This window comes from Taudactylus pleione, unplaced genomic scaffold, assembly GCF_031769625.1.
Source record: "Taudactylus pleione unplaced genomic scaffold, aTauple2 ptg000344l, whole genome shotgun sequence".
Lineage (NCBI taxonomy): Eukaryota > Metazoa > Chordata > Amphibia > Anura > Myobatrachidae > Taudactylus > Taudactylus pleione.
The window spans coordinates 708,272-725,480 of NW_028284745.1; the positions used below are offsets into that span (position 1 = coordinate 708,272).

General features: G+C 43.9%; 1 protein-coding gene across 3 annotated transcripts in view; it reads right to left on the reverse strand.

Moving 5' to 3' along the window:
- Positions 1-17,209, reverse strand: part of GDPD5 (glycerophosphodiester phosphodiesterase domain containing 5) — a 245,371-nt gene that overhangs the window by 70,342 nt on the left and 157,820 nt on the right. For all 3 annotated transcript variants that reach the window (XM_088444013.1, XM_088444016.1, XM_088444014.1), the window contains exon 4: positions 4,916-5,009. In XM_088444013.1, the coding sequence (XP_088300139.1) occupies positions 4,916-5,009 (94 nt within the window). The remainder of the gene's footprint in view (positions 1-4,915; positions 5,010-17,209) is intronic.

Genomic DNA, 17,209 nt, shown 5'->3' on the forward strand with positions numbered 1-17,209 from the left:
GTGTAAGCAAGGCGGATCACATAACCCCTTGCAAACAAGTCTCTCCTAGTAAGAATTGCATCTGTCCTCTACGGTACTTTATGTGACATCTATAGTACCATATGATGAAGTAACCAGGTGGCTGTAGTGTAGAGGTAAGAAATCGAACTTCTACATTGCAGACATCTGTACGAAACCTGGAAGGTTAAATTTTTTATTATTATTATTATTATTATTATTATTAGACAGTCAAGGTTACACTTTTTATTTTTTAATATTATTATTACACAGTCAGTGTGTAATACAGAGATCCCACTTTCACTGTGTGTGAATCATGACCCGCTACTGAATGATCTTCTAAACTGTACGCCATGGCATAGCGCTACAAGGGTATGGCAATGGCGCAGTGCCACTGGCAATGCATTGCAACCCCTCCACTGGGCACGCGCCAGAGATCCCATTTGTACTGTAACCCCTCGGAGCTGGCTAACAGTCACCACAGCGCCAACTGTGCAGACATTGACGCAATTTTGCGGTTTAAACGCACAGTCAGTTTGTAATGCAGAGACCCAAGTCTGTGACAGTTACATTTGCGCAAGTGTGATTTCAACCGCACACTCAGTGTGTAATACAGAGCTTAATGATTTCAAACTTTATTAGACATTCTTCTACCTCTTTATTATACATTCTTGATTCCATGTGGAAAACGCTGTAATACTGTTAAGTGTACCAAATCACCGCTTCTGTCAACCAATCATCGGGCGGTGATACAGAACATACGGTACATTGGAAACCAGACACATGCGCTATGTAGTTTAGGAAAAGTGACACCTGGTGGGCAAAAAGTTGTATTACACGTAATGACTTTTCCAGCGTTACGCTACGCTACATTACTAAACTTTCTTTGTGGCGCGACTCATGGCGTGGTGTGTGGCACTCCATGCGTGGTGTTCAAGATAACGCAGTGATGCAACAAAATAGCTGGGTACATCGGTAGGAGTGCTGTACCATCAACTGACTGTAGCACCTTCACCCTATACATAGGAGTGCTGTGTCACTGACTGTAGCACCTTTACCCTATACATAGGAGTGCTGTGTCACTGAATGTAGCACCCTCACCCTATACATAGGAGTGCTGTGTCACTGACTGTAGCATCTTCACCCTATACATAGGAGTGCTGTGTCACTGACTGTAGCATCTTCACCCTATACATAGGAGTGCTGTATCACTGACTGTAGCACCTTCACCCTATACATAGGAGTGCTGTGTCACTGACTGTAGCACCTTCACCCTATACATAGGAGTGCTGTGCCGCCGACCAACTGTAGCACCTTCACCCTATACATAGGAGTGCTGTGTCACTGACTGTAGCACCTTCACCCTATACATAGGAGTGCTGTGTAACTGACTGTAGCACCTTCACCCTATACATAGGAGTGCTGTGTCACTGACTGTAGCACCTTCACCCTATACATAGGAGTGCTGTGTCACTGACTGTAGCACCTTCACCCTATACATAGGAGTGCTGTATCACTGACTGTAGCACACTCACCCTATACATAGGAGTGCTGTGTCACTGACTGTAGCATCTTCACCCTATACATAGGAGTGCTGTGTCACTGACTGTAGCACATTCACCCTATACATAGGAGTGCTGTGCCTCCAGCAGACTATAGTACCCTCACAATACCCCTAAGAGTGCTGTCCTGCTAATTGACTGCAGTACCCTCACCCTATCCATAGGAGTGCTGTGCATCTAACAAACTGCAGGACCCTCACCCAACCCATTGGAGTGGTGTGCAGTCAGCAGATGGCAGTAGCCTCATAATATATAGTGTTGAACCACCAGCAGACTGTAGTACCCTCATCCTATCCATAAGAGTGTTGTACCACCAGCAGACTGTAGTACCCTCATCCTATCCATAGGTGTGCTGTGCAGTCTATGGATGCTCTGTGTTGTATTTTGTCCCACAGCACTTCTAGAGGATGCACACAGTTATTGCAGCCATTAAGTGTTGAAAAACTAATCATTTATTCACTTTATTCACATTTATCAAGATGGCAAACAATGGAAGTATTAATAATCTTTCAGCATACATCAACCTAGAAGTATTCCTCCAATTCCTCAGGACGCTTCCCCATAGCAATAGGCGGATACAAACCTTCCATATGAGCAGCCGTTATCTCATGAATATTTATGACAGCAGCTGATTAATTGCTGTAACAACAATTATTTTGCCGAGGGTTTAATCCAGCCATGGTCAGACCCCCGAGACAAAATAAGGCAGGAATAATTATAGTAAGGGATTGCAGAACCGTATAAGAATATAAAATATTAAGCATTATATAAACGTAAAGGATCAACTACCATAAAATAAAACAAATGTTACTACAAAAATATGCATGTTATTTATCATTGCAAAGAATGACAACTAATTTCATGAAGCACAAAACTACGGCAACAATTACTACTATTGCTGCTATTTATTACTACTATCTGGCGCTAATCTATACAGATTGCCACTGCTTGGAACGCGTAAGCAAGCAACGTAAAGTGGTCCATGAGAAAAGTAAGACATCTCCAAGTGTATGCCTGCCATTTCCAGAGTATTGCCCTGTGCTTTATTGATGGACATGGCAAACGCTAGCTTCAGGGAGCATTGGAGATGCTTAAATTGAAATGGTAGATTGGGGGGAATCCTGGGTAGGAGAACATTTTCTCCCTTTGCCGGTTAATTTATGGCTGCAGACTAACGTCATCCAGTAGACATGACATGTTTATTGTAACAGACTCCTTCCTACACATTGTGACCAAAGAAGCTGACACACTATAAGCTACAATCATTGTGGATTTTACTACGTGCAGATAAGCCATTCCGAAGTTCTGTGGTAAGCAATTTCAGACTTACTTACTGCTGTGCAGCACGTTGCCTGAAACCTGTGTATTTCTATATATTTTTTACTGGAGCTTCGTATCACTCTGATACAAACTAACCAAATCAATTTTAATTGTGCTAAATAGTTTTATTTGGATGGCAGTCATTGGCATCTGTAGATCTCTAATTTAGGTGTAGAATAATATTTGTATTATATTTCAAGTGAGCTATTCTGGGTCACGCATGGCTGGCAGCACTATAGATCTCCCTATTAGGTGCTCTGCGTGGCAGATTCCTTGCCGCGCATGCGCGTTAGAGTTGGTACACTAGTATCTAAAAAATATGAATGCGAGTGGAAGGTATGGGAAAACATGTAGCCTATGTTCTAACCCGGCCTGCAAACTATTCTTATGCCAGTCGTCAAGTCAATCGATTCAAAGGTTTGGCCGTGATTGAGCAACATACATAGTTTGTTTTATGAAACTCGCAAACATCGCACGAATGTGTGCTCTACTGAGAAATGCACAATCTAATTTGAAATGCCTATTCGCGCTACTCACGGCAAGGGCGTGCAGCTTGGGAAAAGTGCAGGGAGTCCGTATCATACAGAAGGCTGTTAGTGGGCATAAGGAAAGTACTGGAGGTTTTTTAAATGTTGTCAAATGGCTGACTTGTGCAATTTATTAAACATTTAAAAAAAAAAAAAAAAAACTTTTTTCACTTAATCTCAAATTAAATCAAAAATGCAATTTTGTGGTAACAGGAGGCCACTAATTTAAAAAAAAAATAAAGCAAAATAATAATTACAAAAAGCAATTATTTTTCATTTTAAAAATACCCCAAAATTAAATTTGGGGTGCTTAAACAAACAAAAAGTTGATTTGGGTTCATTTTGAGGACATTTTACTTTTAAAGACCTAAAAACGACATGTAATTATTGGGCCAACTAAGTTAACTGAAAACTTCCAAATACTTAATTGGTCATTAGGGGAAGGGGGGTCCAAGGGGTTCTGCACTGTGTCCCGACATTTTTACCATAGAATAAAGATTTTCCCTATCATCTCACTTCCTCAGGGGGGTGCGCACAAAATAAACGAAAAACATTTTTCTCTGACAAATGCGAGTTTGGAAATGGATTGCAACTGCAAGTTTCCCGTGATAACTACCCCCATACATTTCATTCAAAAAAAAAAATCAGTTTATAACGGGGCCTATCCATTAGGCGACCTGAAAACCTGAACGACTAGCGTTCAGTCCTTCAGGTCGCCTAGGTGCGGTGCCCGCACTGAACGTCATTCAATGCAGGAGACAGACCTCCTATCTGAGAACATGCCGAACCTGACGATCGTCGTCAGGTTGAGGGGCATGTTCCACAGATAGTCGGCGTCAGCAAGGACCCAGCGTGCACGCGCATCGCTGGTCCCTGCCGGCTATCCATTACCCAACTTTCTGAACGTTCCGAACAAAACTTCCTGGTTTTGGTCGCATCGTTCAGAAAGTCGTCTAATGGATAGGCCCCTTTAGTGTTTTTGCAAATTACATAAAAAAAAAAAAAAAGGTTCTTATATCGTACAATGAAAAAGAGAAAGACAAGTTAGACAAAAATAGGGGTGCCAGACAAATAGAAATCACATGTACCCGAGTACAATACAGAGAAGAAACATCAATCAAAAATAGCAAAATAATGTACAAAAAATAGCAAAGAACCTTATTACAGACAGATTATGTCTTACATTAAATAAAAAAATTCTGGGTTATGCAATAAAATACAGTATAGCAGAAAAATAAATATGACATATCATTGATCTGTCGTAGATATAGATAAAAGCTTCCTATGTAAAAACCATTCCGTCGTTTCAAAAAATGTGAAGATCCGGGATTGGGTATAGTCACGTTTCATTTTTATATATTAGTGCAGGGATATTACAAAATGTCCCTCAGCACCAGGGAATGACTCATTTGTCCGTCATCTCTGAATCTTATCTATTATAAGCATTATACATATATTGGAGAGAATTGGCCGGAACATTGTGTGCAGTCAGACTAAGCGGGGACTTACCAGCAGCGCTGTGTTATAAGTGAATGCAGCAGCGGTAGTTAACAGTATGGGAATGGACCAGTCATCCCAGTGTCCTGTTCTGTTATATAAAAACCTAGAAAATAGAAATAATTCATCATGTTCAGGGCAGTTATAGGACAAAAGCAGCTTTTAGACTTAATGGCGATATTATGACCACTTATATTATATAACGCCATAATATTAAGCAGCACTTTACAGCTAATACGAAGACTCTGCCCCGTTGGGGCTTACAGACAAAATTCCCTACCAAACACAGACACGTTTGAATTTGTGTAGCAGGCAAAATGTATTTGTGCTATGAGGGGAAAGCCAGCGCACGCACAGAAGCCCCGCATAAACACGGGGAGTACATACAAACTCAACACATATAGGGCCCTGGTCATAAACAAACTCATGACCCCAGTGTCGTGAAGAAGCAATGCTAACCACTGAGCTGCCGGGGAGATTTATGTACGTGTAGCCACAAATGTGAGTGCCATACCGACCCAAAAAAAAATGGGGACAATCAGATGGGACTGAGGACGTCTGTCACCATAAATTAGATATTTTTATGCAGCCACCTGCGACATCTTAAGTGAACGGCTCTTCGCGTCCAATTTAGTCAATGACGGCTTGGTACCCCAGTGCGGAAACGCCTCACCGGGCTAAAACTGCGGCATGTAGTAGTGGTAATATCTCTTGGTCATTTACCCTGTTGAACAATCAGGAGCTGAGATTCCAGTGATAATAAATAAATAATCAACAGTTATTTATATAGTGCAGACATATTATGCAGCGCTTTACAGACAGTATTTCAGTCCCTGCTCCAGTAGAGCTTACAATCTAAATTGCACGCACCAGTATGTCTTTGGAGTGTTTTAGGTAACCTGCGCACGCACAAACACAGTGTTGGTGGTAACCCGCGAGCGCGCGCACACACACACACACACGTGGAAAACATACAAACTCCCTGATGGGAGTCAAACCAAGACCTCAGTGCAGCGAGGCAGCAATGCTAACCATTGCGCCACCGTGCTGCCACACCCATCACCCTTTTAATTGATACAAAATACACCACAGGAGAACGTTATACAGAATAAATAAATTAATAATAATAAATATGGATCCCACTTCCCATTAATAGTGTATTGCGCACAGAGAGAGAGAGAATGTGGAAAGAGATAAAGTACCAACCAATCAGCTCCTGTCTAACTAACCTGTCATGTTACAGGCAGTGTTTGAAAAATGACAGTTAGGAGCTGATTGGTAGGTACTTTGAGGTCTATTTAATAAGCCTTGGACGGAGATAAAGTTGACGGAGATAAAGTACCAACCAACCAGTTCCTGTCATTTTTAAAGCACAGCCTGTGACATCACAGTTAGGAGCTGACTGGCTGGTTTGCTCTCCTGCAGGATACACACACTGAATATATCTAACAAGACAATAAGGGCTGTCTGGAAGCTAGATCTATAAGACCCCCCCCCCCCCAGCTTTGCAAACCGATTATATAGCTGTACCAATCGCCACCCTATTTTGGATGAGGAGAGGGTGGGCTCATGGGAATTTTAGCCATTTGTCCAGGTTCTTACATGGAGAAAGCCAGTAGATATTGCGGTACCCCAGACTGCACGCTCTCATTGCTATAAATACACCCAGACTGTAATGCACCATGAAAGACCACAGACTATTACATTGTTTGCTACAGTGGGGAACAAGAAGTTTGGAGAGGTGCAAGGGTCCTGCAGGCAAGGCGCACCTGGGCACCTCATCCATACTGTGCTAACCCAAACCCTCCGCCTTTACGAAATGCTGCGCAGTGCCTGCACCTTGCTCCGCAAACCAAGGTGCGCTGTCAGGGACAAAGAGGGATCCGCACAAACCAAAACGCTAAATGTGTTCAAAGTTGTAGGTCTTCCTTTTGGTAAATGACCAATCAGAACATGTGATCCCGCCCGGATGGATGCTACGTTTTCTAGCACGAAGATAGCCCTCCTCCCTGTCTTCCCCAACTGTATCACACCCATCTGTCTGCCCCTCCCCTTGAGAATGTAAGCTCTTGCGAGCAGGGCCCTCTACCCTCTTGTGCTTCTCCTTACTTTATGTTCATCTACCTCTTACTCACCACTAGGACACCTAACACTTGGTGCCTATGCTTTGCTGCTTATGTGGGTGTTATGGCCACCTATGTATCAATGTATATTATCCATGTCCTTGTCCTTCATTGTATTGTATTTTACTGTAAGTCACTTTTTGGATATGTACCTTGTAAGGCGCTGCGGAACACTTGTGGCGCCATATAAATAAACGATAATAATAATAATAATAATAAGACCAGGCTGTAAAGAAACGCTAAACCTAAACCACAATCTGTCCTATAAATAAAATATCACCAATAGTAAGTACATAGGAAAAGTATCACATCAGATCGAGATATAAATACAATAAAACGTTAAATATCTGTTGTACAGTAGAATGTAAGCTAATGTTCTCTGTTATCAGCCATTTCAGGACGCGGCAAGCTGACTTCAATGTCCTTCTACTGAATCGCCCCAATAGAACAACTTTACAACAAGTAACTTCAACCTAACGCGTTAAATATAATAATATCACTTCTGAAACTTGTAAGTATCATCTTTTTAAGCGTAAATAAGAAATTTGCACCTTAGAGTCATTACCGACTCTCTGTATGTAACATCTCTCGCTGTTGAGAGGGGAAAATAATGCGCTGAGGTCTAATAACAGACAGTCTGCCTATAACAGGCCACGAAAGGGATTTAATCTTCTAGTAAATACAGTAGGTCTGGACAAGGTCAGTCTGTGCCCCCCCGTTCACCCTCCTCTCTGTGATGCGGCCAGGCAGTTGGGGTGCATGGTTATACATAGCGTGACTCTACACGCGGCTTCCAGGAATGTTAGAAGGCTATAAAGCAGGTGACGTCTGCGGTATGTGTCACTGTCAGCCGGACTGTGGACGTAGTTGGGAACAGAGTAAAGGCACACATCCACTAGACTATTTAATTGAGTAGTTGAACGATAACGATATCGTTATCGTCCATACATCGTTTGCAAAAATGTCTAAAACGACCAGCGATGTGTGCTCCCGCTAGTCATTTAGACATCGATCATATATGCTGGACAAGCTGACGATAACGTCAGGTTCAGCATGTTTGCAGATGATTGATGAGCCTGCACTGAACGACTGCTGGTTCAGTGCAGGCTCATCACAGACTGACAAACGACTGCACGATTATAATCGTGCAGTCGTTTTCATGTCTTCTAGTGGATGGGCAACATCCGATTCATATACAATGTCCCTATGATTCCCCGGAGCTCCCTGGCAGTCCCGGCAGCATGTTTGATGTTTTTCTTAGCACTTGGATCTGTCGTACGATCGATCCTGTGCCTCACAGGCTCATAAAAAAAAAAACCAGCAATCGAAATAACTTTAATTGCCACACGATGGATCGCATGAACAAAATAAACGGCACGATCTGCACACGATACGATGGACAAGATGTGCTGCACATCTGATCATAAGATCCGAGTATAGGAGCTGCAGGAGCGCGCATCGGATCTTATCTTACTAAAAATAATACACGATTTTCACAAGATCCATCTTACGACTCATTGAAAATCGGGCAATCGGCCCGAAGTCGTGCAAGTGTATGGCCATCTTAACTGTGCATCGTGGTCAAAACCATACTGCACTGCAAGTGGGGCAGATGTAATTTGTGCAGAGATTTAGATTTGGGAGGGAGGGGTCCTGACGGAGATCTACATTGCAGTATAGAAATAAAGCTGTGCAGTATTTGTGCGCTACATGCAGAAGCAGCCAGTATTTACCCTGCATGCAAAACAATGGGCATGAGTCAGTACGGATCACAACTGTGATCACAATAGCGATTAGGCACACAGTCTCACTGCGAAGATATGCTAATGTCTGCGACCATTGTGCCATACACAGCCTAACATAAGGACGCCCACCTTACCTTACACACAACTGTAATAGTTACAATGGAGTACCATCGCAGCCTCATGCACACTTGCACAAGCTCTGACCTTACTAGCGAATTGCTAACAACCACGCACGCTATGAGTGCTCAGGCTGCGTATGGCATCCCCTGCAACGGCGCTCAAACGCACAGAGAAACCTGCGTTTCGCCTACCAGCCCCCCCCCCCCCAAATGGTACTTCCTGTTAGTCACTCTGCGATGGGTCTGCGTAGTCACTGCGATCGCAGTCCCGATCGTAGTGGAGTCTTTGCGCACTGTGAGGCCGATTGAATATGTAATCGCAGTTGCGATCGCTACTGAATCAGGCCCAATATATGTATTTGCACCCCTTGCATGGGAACATGGTTTGTCCAGGTACAAAGTTACTTGATACTTATTCCTCTATTCCCAAATCTGAACCAGGCCCTGTGTGAGGACGGCCGGGTGTAAGCCAACAGTAGAGTGACCAAATTATTCACCAGACGAATCGCACCTATGAGATGTCAGACTCCTGCCAGAGAAGCCGTGACGTGGCCTAGCAGCTTCCCATGTATTTGCAAATGCATGCAACCAATATCTCTGAATTTCTATGACCATATAGTCTTTATATAGTCTCCATATATTGTTGCAAGTATTAGTCAGTGTGCTGAGGAACAATAGGGGGTTAAACCCCCCTCCTTTTTCTTCCTGCCAGGATCACACAGAAGTCTGTATGCCCGATCGCTTTCAGTCAGCGGTTTATTATTTATTAGCAGCTATTTATACAGCGCAGACATATTACGCAGCGCTTTGCGGAGAACAGGTCAGTCTTTTCACCTCAGTCCCTGCCCCAGTGGATCTTAATATATTCCTTATCGCAAGGACACGCGTATACGCTAGGGTTAATAATCTTCTATTTGGCGGAAACGGATTTTCTTTAATAATAAAAGGTCACCCAAAACATGAAGCTTATTTTTGGAAGCCGTTCAAAAAGCTGTGATAAAAATAGACTTAGCTGGGATGGAGTGCTCCCCCTATGTGGTGGGCCAACTCTACGCTCCTCTCCCACTAGAGCAGGCTTACACAAAAAGAAGACCCCTCTACCACCAGGACCCCGGAAGGGGACAGTAAAGGAGAACGACAAAAACACTCCTCTCCCCCATTTGAACCGGAAAAGCAATCGTATAGAAAAAGGACGCAGCACTGGACCATTGGGATCTTAAGGGGTCCTCCAGATTGGGGGACCACCATGTGCCAGGTACAGATGTATCCTCCAACATCATCGCCGCAGTCTCGCCAAACAGCCCCACTCTATTAGCGCCAGGTGTCTTTTATGCCAAAAGCGCGTATTAGTTGCAATGTGATGTAATTAGGACGCAGCAGGAGACTGCGCTGATTAATTGGTCATGCAACATTTCTATATATCTGTGTGCGACCGAGTGTCTGAAGTTATATATGAAGCAGCCGCGGGTTTTTTTCCCCTACGTTCCCTTGTGCTTTGTATGCAGACTCAGTCGCGCACAGATGTACGAGTGTCGCATATCAAATGAATCAGTGCCGTCTCCTGGCGCGCCCTAGTTGCATCGCATTGTGACTAAGACGCAATTTCGGCAAAAAAAAAGATGCAAAACAAACGCCTGGTGCAGGACCTGGCAGCTCACTCTCGCGCCAGGCATCTAGCGCTGCATGGCGTATGGCTGTATGAGGACACATTTATACATATATTTTATCAATGTTTGGTGAAATCCACCCAAAATATTAACATTTTTTGATGGGGGGGATTCTCTAGAAAAAAATAAAAAAACAGGATTTTGGTAATCACCGTTAAATCGGTTTCTCTGATTCCACAGGGGACACTGGAGTGAAGACTGTGGGGTAAAGACGGGTGCAGAGTGGAGCCGGCACTTTAAGAAATTTAGACGTGTGACTGGCTCCTCCCCCTCTATGTCCCTCGTAGTTATAGAAAAGAGCAGAGAGGAGACGGAGAGGGAGAACTTCTAGAGAAGGAGGAAAAATTTGAACAAGCAGAAGAAAAAGTAATAACAGTAACAAACTGCAAGAACACAGCAGTCACACAACCAAAACAACATAATAGCACCGCAGAGAGGGCGTCCAGTGCCCCCTGTGGAATCAAAGAAACAGATTTAACGGTGAGTCCAAAAATCTGGTTTTCTCCTTCATCCAAGGGGACACTAAAGCCAAGACTGCGGGGACGTCCCAAAGCCACCCAGATGGGAGGGAGATCGATGAGACACCTGCAAAACTGAACGGCCAAATTGAGCATCAGAAGCCGCAAAAGTGTCAAACCAGTAGAAGCGAACAAATGTACGAGTCCCTGACCAAGTAGCGGCTCTGCGGCCACCCAAGACGACCCAACAGAGCGCGTAGAATGCACTGAAATTGAAGCAGGAGACAGAGATGCTGCTTAAATAAGCCTGACCAATCCAACATGCCAGAACCTGTTTAGAAGCAGGCCACCCTCCTTTAGCTGCTTCATACAGAACAAACAAGGAAATGGGTCTTACGCAATTAAGCAGTCTGGTCGACATAAATACGCCACACACTCACCACATCCAAAAAACTAGAGGACGGAAGGTCCTCCTGCAACACCGGAACCACAATAGACTGGTTCCGAAGAAACCACCTTAGGTAAGAAGGCAGGGCGAGTACGGAGGACAGCCCGATCCGCATGAAAAAAATAAGATAAAGAGAGTGGCATGACAGAGCTCCAAGCTCCGAGACTCTCCTGGCTAATGCCAAGGCCAGCAACAGAACCATCTCCCAAGAAAGATATTTTAAATCAACAGTCTCCAAAGGTTCGAATACAGAAGACTGAAGGAAAGAAAGAACTAAGGCCCTCATTCAGAGCCGGACGCTATTTGCGGTCGTTCGTTTAAAAACAAGGGGTAGCTATTCAAATGATCCGTACGCACATTGCAGTCTGTTCACACCTCTAAGTCTGAACGAACGAGCAAAACATACGCTCGTTTATTTGTTAAAAACGCCCCCTGGCCGCACGCATCCTACGTCATGTCCGCTATTTATTAGATTAATCGAGTACATCGACCAGCGTATGAACTGCTCGCTATTCTTGTGGTTGGTGTTTGCTACCACAAATTTGCGTGCAGTTCTGACTATAAAATAACCCAGTGACGTGGTCAATGACGCTGCTGTTTTAAATATACACACCCATAAAACGCCCGTTTTGACCTTTAAGCACGCCTGCGTTCGGATCTCCACTCCCCATTTTCAAGCACCTTCCCCTGTTACCACCCACATACGCCTCATTCTGTCACTCAAAATAGCAGGCACTCGCTATATAGCGTACAAAGGATTTTCGGCCGCACTGACTGGTTCGCGCATGCGTACTAAAAAGCGTACGCATGCGCAGATGTGCAAACATCGCTCGGAACGAGCGTACTGCCGCTAACGAGCGGCTCTGAATGAGGGCCTAAGTTAAGATCCCAAGGTGCCGGAGGAACAAAGGGTGGTTGAATAAGAAGGACTCCTTGCAAAAAGGTCTGAACCTCGGGGGAAAACAACGCCAACTTGCATGGGAAAAAAAAACAAAGTGAGCCGAAACCTTCAATGATCCCAAGCGAAGGCCCGCATCCAGGCCTGACTGAATTAAACCCAAAAGACGACCCAAATGAAAAGACGAGGTATGAAACCCCTGATTTTCACACCATGCCACATAGACCGTCCAAATACGGTAATAGCGGGTCAAGGTCACAGGCTTCCGAGCCCGGATCATAGTAGGGATAACTGCTCGTGGAATACCCATCCGTTTCAAGATTGCGGTTTCAACAGCCACCCTGTCAAACGCAGTCTGTGTAAGGCAGAGTATAGACAAGGACCTTGTTGAATGAGGTCTGGACTAAGAGGCAGCGGCCAAGTAACCACCTCTAGAAGCATTTTTAGGTCTGGGAACCAGGCCCTGCGAGGCCAGTTTGGAGCTATCAGAATGACCCTGACCTTCTCCTGCTTGATGCATTTGAGCACTCGAGGTAGAAGGGAAAAAGGTGGAAACCGATAAACTGGAACTACCACGGAGCGGTCAACACATCCACCGCCAATGCAATAAAGAGGGAGTTGATGGTTTTGTCTGGACGCCTGAAGTAGGTCCTGGAAAACCTGAGGATGAAAAGCCCATTCGCCTGGGTGAAGATCCTGGTGACTTACATAGTCCGCTTCCCAGTTTTTGACACCTGGAATGAAGACCGCTGACTTTCTGCACAACGGAGGATCCGGGATACTTCCCTCATGGCTCCCCGAAATCTAGTTTCTCCCTGTCGATTTACGTAAGCCACCGTGGTTGTATTGTCTGACTGTACTCGAATGGCCAGCCCCCGCAGGAGAGGAAAGGAGTTTCGAAGGGCGTTGAAAACTGCCCTGGGTTCCAGAACATTTATCGGAAGAGCATCATGACCCGACCACCGGCCCTGGTAATGATGATCCAGAACCACTGCTCCCCAGCCTCTGAGACTGGCGTCCATCGTCAGAATAACCCAGTCCCACAGACCGAAACGCTTCCTGACCAGGAAATGGTTGGATTTTATCCACTAAAGAAGGAAAATCCGCGTCTCTGGAGACAGCCGCACCAAGTGGTGCATGTGGACTCCATCAGCTTGCCAGGAGCGAAGCCAGAGAGCTCTGCAAGCCGCTATTGCTGAAGCTGAAATCCGGGATCCAAGTACGCCTACATGTCTGGAATTCTCACCAAGATAGATAGCTGATTCTCTAATATGCTCCGCTAAGGGAAGGAGTTCTAATCTTGACGTTCCTGAACGCAAACTGCTTGCTAACTCTTCAGCCCATCGTTCACTAGCCTTATTAACCCAGGATCCTACCAAGGCCGGGCGAAGGAGAACCCCAGCTACGGTATATATGGATTTTAAAGTTGTTTCCAACTTGCGGTCAGCAGGCTCTTTCAATGAAACGACCCCCGGAACTGGGAGAGTAGTTTTCTTGGAGAGACGGGATGCCGATGAGTCCACCGGAGGAGGAGATTCCCATTGAGTTCTATTGTCTGTAGGAAAAGGATAGGATGAGAGAAAACGTTTAGAAATATGGAATTTTTTTCCCGGATGTTTCCACGCCACCGCCATCTGATCCTCAAGTTCCTGTGAAATAGGAAATGTGATAGCTGATCTTTGTTGTTTAGTGAAAAGGGATGTCGGAGTCGAGACTCCTCATCCAAAACCTTAAGTACCTGGAGTACTGCTAAAATGAGAGCTTCTAGTCCTTGAGGACTCTCCTATTCCTGGGGGTCCTCTTCCGGAAGTATCTCTTCATCTGAATCCCGAAGAAGTTCCTTATCTACCAGAGACACTCTGTCATCTTTCGACTCATCCGACTACAGAATCGCTGGTACAGCTCTCTTACTGGTCGGAGGATGTGGTTGCGTCATCTGAACCTGTGAACCAGAACCCACCATCTTAACCAAACTTTCCATAGAGCCGGCTCCTATTACCCTCGTCTTGTGGAAACCCAGTGCTTCCCCTGCTAGCGGGGAAGGCTGGGACTACTTACGCGCCATGCCGCCGATGAGCTGTGGACCATGGGGGACCCGGAGCCAACCGCACGCAGCTGCGGTGGGTCCCCTAATATAACACAGCCTAAATGGCTGAGTAGTGAAAGGTCGAAGACCTGGGCGCACGCTTCAAGAAGCGACGGCGGGTCCCTCCGGCGACTCCCCCATTGCAGGCAGACAGGGGCGAACTGTCTGCATGTTGAATTAATGTAAAATAAAAAAAATAAAAAAATTCTTAGGAGAGTGCCCAGGGACCGGCTCCCTTCAAGGCACTTTTCAAAAAACTGAAGAGGTGAGTGGCATAGAGGGGTAGGAGCCAGTCACACTTCTAAATTTCTTAAAGTGCCAGCTCCACTCTGCACCAGTCTATACTCCACAGTCTTGACTCCAGTGTGTCCTGTGGATGAAGGAGAAACAAAAAAAAAAAGCCTAACAACTCTGCAGTAATGGAAAGTGCTGCTTACAATAGGGGTTCATTAATAAATCCAAAATTTAGTGCTGGATATTGTAGAAGCAGATCAGTATTCAGTGAACAGGCTACTGTAGTCTATATTTCACCGCTAAACATCTGATTCTAAGGGGTACATTTACTAAGATTCGAGTTTGATGGAGATTGCAATCTCGGGTGAGTTTAAGTATTCTTTTCAACTCGCAAATTTACTAAAACACAAACTCAGGTGAGATTTCTCTCTTTGCACTGAAAACTCGGGTAACATTGCAAACTCGAACAAACTCCCCATCGGTCAAACTCGGAAGTACTTCTCATGAAAAAGATACAACCTATTTTTAAACGCTGCACCGGAATCAAATCCGACCGTGGTATAATGAAATGCCACAGCCAGTAGACCCTATCACCGTGTATCCCCGGCCAAAGCATTATCACCCCGTTCGTCATTTTTTTTTTTTTTTACAGGTATAAACACAAACACAACCAGCCTTCACATATCTCACTGATCTGTGCAGGCTTCTTGTTTAGGAGAGTTAGGCAGAGAGAAGACACTGCAAACTCGGGTGAGAAATCTCATTAAAAATTTGAAACTCGGAGGAGATATCTCGATCTGCTTCACCATCGGCCATCTCACTCTCAGCTAAACTCACTTTTTTTTTTTTTGTTAAATCCTTTTTATTGAAATTTTATAATAGTTACATACAAAAGACAGATGATTTGTGTTAAGTACAAATAGATATTATGGTAACAACTCGACATATATGGAAATTATGACCAGAATATAAAATATATATAGTCAGACAATTAACTTACTATACAGCAGTAACGATATCTGAAGTGATGATGCACATAGGGGTCTTAATACTAGGTTGAAAAAAAATATGAATATCTGTACTCAGAGGCCTGCTCTGGATTTTTTCCCCATTCGTGCAATTTGCAAAAAAAAAAAAAAAAAATTCAAAAGAAGAAAAAAAAAAAGGGAAAGATAAGGAATCGCTACCTACATGAATGAAACCAGATTAACAGACATTTCCATCTTTTCTCTTTTGTACACCATTTCAATAAGTACAGTTATTTTTAAAAAAAGGGGGGGGGCAGGACACACAAGTGAAACATACATGTGGGGAGAACACGATAGGTAGGGTGGGAGGGACATAGGAAAGATTCTCAAAAAGAAGTAGTATGTCGAACCTCTCAATTTCTCTATCCGTATATAATTAGGCTCCTATTTTTCTGTTTGTGTCAGTCATACCCGCATATCATCACAAATATACTAATAGTATATATATTATTCACTTATAGTGTAATATGATACAATCATACCCTCTATATTTAAAACAACTGTCTCAGCAAATACCAATTTGTATTTTCAAATACCTGTAATATTTGGGTTTGGGTCTGTGGTGGCAAATAATCAATGTAAGGACCCCATCTCCTGTAAAATTGCACTACTCCCTTCTCGACATCCGGAAAAGAAGCCCTCCTATCAAAATATACATTTTTAAGTAGTAACCGTTGTACCTCAGAGATAAAGGGCGGGGTCTTACTGGTCCATTGTTTTAAAATAACTTTTTTGGCCGTAGTTAAAATAATAGTAAGTAAAGGAATAATGGATCTTTTATGTGGCCCCAGTTCCCAATTGGTATATATAAGACATAAGACCGCTGAAGGGTCTGGGCGTAAATGTAAGGAAAATTTTTTTATTAATAAATACAATTGTTTTGTTCCAAAGTGCTTCATTGTAGAGTCAAAATGTAATAGAAAGCGGTTAGGTTCCGGGAGAGATGGAATATCCTTGGACCAACTACTATGTAAGGAGTTCCAGGCATGGTGGGAATCAGACTTATTCAGCATGTCAGTTAATAGTTTAGTATGATAAGTACGGAATTTTAATAGAGATAAAAGTGAAACTAGTGGGTCAGATCCATCTGAAGTTAAATAGGCTTTAGGTAGACCAGAAATATAGTGTCGCAATTGGAGATACATATAAAAACAGTTGTTCGAGACGTTAAAGGTATTTCTGATATTGATAAATGGAAGTATGTTACCCCCCGGTTAGAATACATCATTGATTATTAGAATCCCCTTCCTCTTCCATTCTGCAAAACCCCTATTGGTCATAGCAGGGAGAAATAGTGGATTACCACAGATAGAGATAAATGGGGTGAAATGCCAATCCCTTTTCGGTCTGCGGTTAATCCCTATCCAGGCTAGATAGGTGCTATTAAACAGGGGGTTTGCTATAATTTGTTGGGGAATGGATTTTCTGGGGGTGTGGAGAAGAGCACTCAGGGAGTATGGTTTATATAACTCTCTCTCCACAACCAGGGAGGTATAAACA